The sequence below is a fragment of the Silene latifolia genome, unplaced genomic scaffold, assembly GCF_048544455.1.
Source record: "Silene latifolia isolate original U9 population unplaced genomic scaffold, ASM4854445v1 scaffold_243, whole genome shotgun sequence".
Taxonomy (NCBI): Eukaryota; Viridiplantae; Streptophyta; class Magnoliopsida; order Caryophyllales; family Caryophyllaceae; genus Silene; species Silene latifolia.
This window is the reverse complement of record NW_027413191.1, coordinates 184242-191540: the sequence shown is the minus strand read 5'-3', so window position 1 is coordinate 191540 and position 7299 is coordinate 184242. Positions and strand designations below refer to the sequence as shown.

At 40.8% G+C, this 7299-nt stretch overlaps 1 protein-coding gene across 1 annotated transcript; it reads left to right on the top strand.

The window, feature by feature from the left end:
* The first annotated feature begins 3630 nt into the window (after window positions 1-3630).
* LOC141638981 (uncharacterized) lies at window positions 3631-4353 on the top strand. Its single transcript, XM_074448166.1, has one exon. It carries the CDS (start codon window positions 3631-3633, stop codon window positions 4351-4353), a length of 723 nt encoding a protein of 240 aa, XP_074304267.1.
* The last annotated feature ends 2946 nt before the right edge of the window (window positions 4354-7299 follow it).

The following is a 7299-nucleotide window of genomic DNA, read 5'->3' as shown; positions in this document are numbered from 1 at the left end:
CTACGCTTAACAAATAGACCACAACATTCAACCTCACAAACGTGCTACATGTCCCAAAACTTGTCAAAAATTTAATATCCGTTCGCAAATTTACCACTGATAATTCCGTTTCCGTTGAATTTGACCCACTTGGTTTTTCTGTGAAGGATCTCAAGACGGGGACACGTCTAATGCGAGTTGATAGTCGGTGAGATTTATATCCTATACACTCTTCCCCACCAGTCCGTTCCCAAGCGTCATTCACTGCCATTCAACCCTCTCTCTGGCATGATCGTTTAGGTCATCCCGCAAATCCCGTTTTTGAATTTCTTAGGCGTAGCAATGCTATACATTGTAATCCTATTTCAAAACACTCTGTTTGTTCCTCTTGTTCTTTGGGAAAAGCTGTTAAACTGCCTTTTATTAGCTCTACTACCAAATCGTGTTTGCCATTTGATATCGTACACTGTGATCTTTGGATGTCTCCTATTGTTAGTTCATCCGGTCACCGTTATTACTTAGTCATTCTTGATGATTTTACCAATTTCGTGTGGACTTTTCCATTAGCCAAGAAATCGCAGACCTACTCGGTCTTCTTGAATTTTCGAAAATATATTCACACCCAATTTGAAAAAGAAATTAAGTCTATACAATGTGATAATGGTAAAGAGTTTGTTAATGGTCCGTTTCTCGAGTTGTGTGCCAACCACGGTTCGTCCTTCCGGCTATCGTGTCGTCACACATCTCCTTAAAACGGTATGGCCGAATGCAAACTCCGCTCCCTTAATAATGTTGTTCGAACTCTTCTCCTTCATGCTTCGGTACCTCCATCATTTTGGCATCACGCACTTAGTATGACCACGTATTTATCTAACATACTTCCCAATAAATAATTAGAATTGCAAAGTCCTGTTTTCAAACTTTACAATAAACATCCGTCCTACGCAAATCTTCGTGTTTTTGGATGTCTATGCTACCCCTTAATTCCCTCAACCACACGGCACAAACTTCAGGCTAGGTCCTCTAAATGTGTCGTTCTCGGTTATCCTGACAATCACCGTGGATATAAATGTTACGATCTCACTCAAAAGAAAAGAATCTTAAGTCGGGATGTCATATTTGATGAATTTCATTTTCCTTATTCTGATATTCAAACAAGGTCTGCACCCGACTATCGCTTTCTTGATGACGTTGTTTCACCTTATGTCCTTCACCAGCTAAACCGAGATACCACCATTCCCCCGACATACCTCCTTCGCCACGAACACCACCACAGACCCCTCCTACTGCCTCACCCACCGACCCTCCTACTGCCTCACCTAACGAACCAACTGAACCCGTGACATAACCCACTCCACCACAAGTTAACGTACCCCCAACGGTCCAACCTACCATCGACAAAGCCGTGACTCGAGGAGACCATGGAATACGGAAACCCAAACCCATTTTTGATCTTAATACTACCGTTCCTATTTCCCCTATTCCTCGCGACCCCGTATCCGCCCTTAACGATGTTAATTGGAAGTTAGCTATGGACGACGAATATCGTGCTCTTATTAGCAATGGAACGTGGGAATTAGTCCCGCGACCGCCTAATGTGAATGTTATTCGTTCTATGTGGATTTTTCGTCATAAATTTCACTCTAATGGTTCTTTTGAAAGGCACAAAGCTCCTCTTGTAGGTGACGGTAAAACTCAGTAGGTGGGCATCGATTGTGGTGAGACATTTAGTCCAGTGGTCAACCGGCCTCTATTCGTGTGGTATTATGTCTTGCTCTCGCACATAAATGGCCAATTCATCAACTCGATGTGAAGAATGCATTTCTTCATGGCTCCCTTAATGAAACCGTCTATATGCATCAGCCAGTCGGCTACCGTGATAAAACCAAACCATCCCATGTGTGCTTACTCCGTAAATCGCTTTATGGGCTAAAGCAAGCACCTCGTGCCTGGTACAAACGTTTTGTGGATTACGTTGCTGAAATCGGTTTTGCTCATAGTAAGTGTGACCACTCTCTTTTCATTTACAAGAACGGTAAGGACATTGCCTATTTACTTTTATATGTGGACGACATTATTCTTCCCGCTTCATCGCATTCTCTACGCAAGTCAATCATGGCTAAACTTGATAAAGAATTCGCAATGAAAGATCTCGGTCCTCTTAGCTATTTCCTTGGTATTTCTGTTCGGCGTCACAAAGATGGTATGTTCTTATCACAAACTAAATACGCTATGGAAGTACTTGACCGTGCAGGCATGATATCTTGTAAACCGCGCTCTACACCGGTTGATACAAAACCAAAGCTCAGTTTGAACTGAAGTCCACCGTGTGCTGACCCGTCTCTATACCGCAGCCTAACGGGTGCCCTGCAATATCTCACTTTGACTCGTCCCGACATCTCATATGCCGTTCAACAGGTATTCTTATTTATGCATCAACCGATGGAAATTCATATGAATGCTCTCAAACGAATCTTGCGATACATTAAGGGCACTTCCCACTTCGGTTTATGGCTGGGTTCCTCACCACCCACCTCTCTCACATCCTATACGGACGCTGATTGGGCAGGCTGCCCCGACACCCGCCGTTCTACTAGTGGGTACTCCGTTTTCCTAGGTGATAATCTGATCTCATGGGCCTCAAAACGCCAGCCCACCCTTTCACGGTCCAGCGCTGAGGCCAAATACAGAGGCGTAGCCAATGTAGTTCTCGAGTCATGTTGGTTACGTAATTTATTACTCGAGCTTCATCATCCACTCTCAAAGGCCACATTGGCTTATTGCGATAAAATTAGCGCCATCTACCTTGCTGGGAATCCCGTCCAACATCAACGTACGAAGCACATTGAGCTCGACATTCACTTCGTCCGTGAGAAGGTTGCTCGAGGTGACGTACGTGTGCATCACGTCCCTTCTCGACATCAACTAGCAGACATCTTCACAAAGGGTCTTCCTTCAGTTCTATTTGATGATTTCCGAGACAGTCTTAACGTTCGCCTTCCTCCCGATACGACTGCGAGGGTGTGTTAGAATATATGTAAATATGTCAATTATTTACGTATTATTTACTTACTTAGTTTAGTGTAATCTTTTGATAGCAAATATCTTATTGTAATTAGGTCAAGTTTATGCTCTACTCTTTGTATATAAACTCTCAAGATTATGAATAATAATCAGGCAATTACTTTCCTACAGTTATGAAATAAACAACCAAGCTATGGATTAACTTCAAGAATTGCTTATGTAAATCAAGGCAGTGAAATAAACAACAATTTATGAAGATTTGGATAATTTATGCTCTTAAATGATGTACTCCGTAGGAATATACTCCAATAAGAGAACGTTTCAAATTGTCAAATGTATGGGCTTATATTGAATTAAGGACTCGAGATATGCATGATATAGGAGGATATTATCTTGTAGTTATATATGTATATAATATAATTAGTTAACATAATAGTAGGAGTAGAATCGGGATAGTCTAATATTGTGTTAACCACAATTAGTATATATGTATGATGTATACACCGTACGTAGAATAATGAAAATAACCAATTCATCTTCTTCCAAATTCTATTGATTTTCACATGGTATCGTGAGAAAAAAAAAATCGATCCAAAAATATTTTCACAATAAAATCACAGTTTTACCATGATTGGTACTGATGCAAAATCGATTGGAAATGGAAGTGGTCCAAAGACCATTCCCATGACGTCACCCTTATACCTGCATCCTTCGGATAGTCCCAATTTAAATGTTATGCAAACAATTTTTAATGGCAATAACTACAACATGTGGGCAGATGCCGTCAAAAATGGTCTTGATGCGAAAAATAAACTGGCGATTATTGAGGGGAGAATTAAGAAGCCGGAAAACGATGGTGATGAAGAAACTCTGGAGCAAGTTGCGTGGAGGCAGTGTCAAGCCATGATTAGGGCATGGCTTCGGAATGTAATTGATCCGAAACTGCACCCGAGTATTGCTTTCTCTCAACTTGTTGAAAAAGTTTGGGAGGAGTTACGTGATAGATATTTGGCGGGGAATGCTGCACGAGTTCATCAATTGAAAAATGAATTTAATGAATTAAACGAATGTAAACAAGGAAGAGACTCGGTGGTTGAGTATTATACGAAGCTGAAAACAATTTGGGACGAATTGGGCAACTATAGCAAGGCAAAAACTTGTACTTGTGGAACAGCAGCATCCATAGCCAAGGAGAAAGAGGAGGAGAAAGTGCACCAATTCCTAATGGGGTTAGACTCGAAATTGTATGGCAATATACGAACTAATTTGTTGATGGAAGATCCGATTTCTGAGTTAAATCGTGTCTATGCCCTTATTTTGAGAGAGGAGCGCCATGTTTCTGTTATCTAGGAAAAAGATGAGCGACACAAATCAGCAATGGCGGTCAGAAACCATGGAGTAGGACGAGGAAGTGGTGCATACTCCAAGGCAGAAAATGAGGAATCTGAACGGCCACCACCACCGTTGTATAATTATTGTGGGAAGTATTATCATACTAAAGAAACTTGCTACGATAAACATGGGTATGGGTTAGTAAAAGCAAGGGGTCATGGCAGAAGAGGTGGAGCCAGTAATCGAGGAGGCAATGGCAGAGGAAGGGGTCGTGGCCTTGGACACCAGGCAAATGCAGTTGGGAGTTCATCGGAGGGTTCGAAGCAAAATATCCCCTTCACCACCGAGGAGATTGAGAAGCTCTGTACCTTGTTGAATGGTAGTGCAGACGGTAATAACAAACTACAAGGTATGAAAGCTACTGTAAATGTCGAATGGCTAATAGATAGTGGATGTTCGCATCATATGACAGGAAATAAGGATCTGCTTAAAAATATTTGGCGTGAGGAGTCGTCTACTGTTAGTTTGCCTGATGGTAGGAGGATGAAGGCTGACATTCATGGAGAAATAGAATTAAGCTAAAACTTCACTTTGAAGGATGTTTTATTTGTGCCCACACTTACTTGCGATTTCATTTCCGTTCAACAGTTGATAAGTGAAAACAATTGCGTAGTTAATTTTTATTCTGACTATTGTGAAATGCAGGACCTGACTACGAGGATGAGGATTGGATGGGGTGAGCATCGACAAGGGGTGTATTATTACAAGCCGGAACGGTTGGAGCACGTTGGGCAGATGACCATAGCTAAGGAAGGAAATTGTGGCATAAGCGGCTTGGACATCCTTCTAAGAGTATTTTTTCTCGTTTTTCTGATTTAGTTGGACGTAATTTAAGTTGGAACTTGGATATGGTTTGTGATTCTTGTTGTAGGGCGAAACAAACCCGTACTCCTTTTCATTTAAACAATAAACGTTGTGATATTTTGTTTGGACTTATCCACTGTGACATATGGGGGCCATATTGAATAGCTAGTTTGACACGAGGACATTATTTTCTCACCATAGTTGATGACCATAGCCGGGGAGTTTGGGTCTACCTCATGAAAGATAAAAGTGAAGCGGGTGATTTTATGAAAGTTTTTTGCCAAATGGTAAAGACTCAATTTGAGACTTGTGTTAAAATTATTCAAAGCGATAATGGGACAGAATTATTATCCGGACCTATGCAGCGCTATTATGAGGAAAATGGAATTTTATTTCAAACTAGCAATACAGATACACCCCAACAAAATGGTCGAGTGGAAAGGAAACATCGTCATATACTTGAGAAGGCACGAGCATTACGTTTTGAAGGAGGGTTACCTTTACATTTTTGGGGAGAGTGCATATTAACTGCTGCATATCTTATAAATCTTACACCGACACCTTTATTAAATGGAAAGACCCCGTATGAAATTTTATATCACAAGAAACCAAATTTTGACAATGTTAGAGTATTTGGGTGCTTGTGCTATGTTCATAATAAAGATAGAACACGGGATAAGTTTGGAGAGCGTGTGAAACGTTGCATTTTTATTGGTTACCCACATAGTAAAAAAGGGTGAAAAGTGTGATTTGAAAGAGAAGCGAGTTTTTGTGTCACGCGATATTATTTTCTATGAGCACGTTTTTCCTTATTTGCTGTCTGGAAATGTGAAAAATGCACTACAGGAGGGGGGTAACATGAATCATACGAACCCCCAGACTTCGATTTTTTCAGACCACCCCATTATTGAATTTGAAGCTATTGAGCCCCACGTTGTGAGGGGGAGTAGTACTATAGGGACAGACAAAAATAGGGAAGACATGGAAGTTTTATTCGAAGACAATACATCATCCCCAAATGGTGCTGTGAATGATACAGAGAACATTGAAAACGATGGTAGTGATACTCGTTTGACAGAAAATGAACAAGTAGTAGCAGGTAATGACCGAACAGAGGAGAGAATGGGTCGTGGAGCGCGAGAAAAATTCGAGCCGTCTTGGAAGATGGATTATTATTGCAAATCAACAAGAATAATACACCCAAAGTCGCATGCTCATCACGAACAACACAAATCCTCGTCGTTGTCAGGTACACGCTATCCGCTAGTCAATTATATAACTACTAATTGTTTTTCACCTTCTCACAAAAGTTTTCTAGCAAAGCTTGATAAGCACAGTGAACCCACATTTTATCATGAAGCCGTGAAGAGTCCAGAATGGCGAGAAGCAATGAGGAAGGAGATAGATGCTTTGAAAGGAAATGGTACTTGGAAAATAGTGAGCTTACCCGAAGGCAAGAAAGCAATAAGGTGCAAGTGGGTGTACAAGATCAAGTATCGTGCAAATGGAGAGATTGAAAGATATAAGGCGAGACTTGTAGCACAAGGTTTTACTCAAGTGGAAGGAATAGATTTTAATGAAACATATGCACCGGTCGCGAAAATGACGAGTGTGAGATGTATGTTAGCAGTTGCAGTAATGAAGGGATGGTTGATTGAACAATTGGATGTTAACAACGCATTCTTGCACGGAGACATCGATGAGGAAGTTTACATGAGAATACCACAAGGATTTGAGAAAAGAGGCGAAAACAGAGTGTGTAGTTAATGAAGTCGATCTACGGATTAAAGCAAGCTTCTCGTAATTGGTTCGCTAATCTTACGGTTGCCATGAAGAGGTATGGTTGTATACAATCTCTAGCCGACTATTCTCTGTTTACGCTCAATAAAAGTGAAGTGTTCATTGGAGTACTTGTCTATGTGGATGATATGATTGTTGTTAGTAACAACAAGAGAGCTTGTGCACATTTCAAAAATTTCTTGAATGAACAATTTGGGATCAAGGATTTGGGGCAGCTAAAATTTTTCTTAGGTATAGAAGTTGACCAAGGAGCAAATAGGCTATTTTTAAACCAAAGAAAGTATGCCATGAGCATTGTGG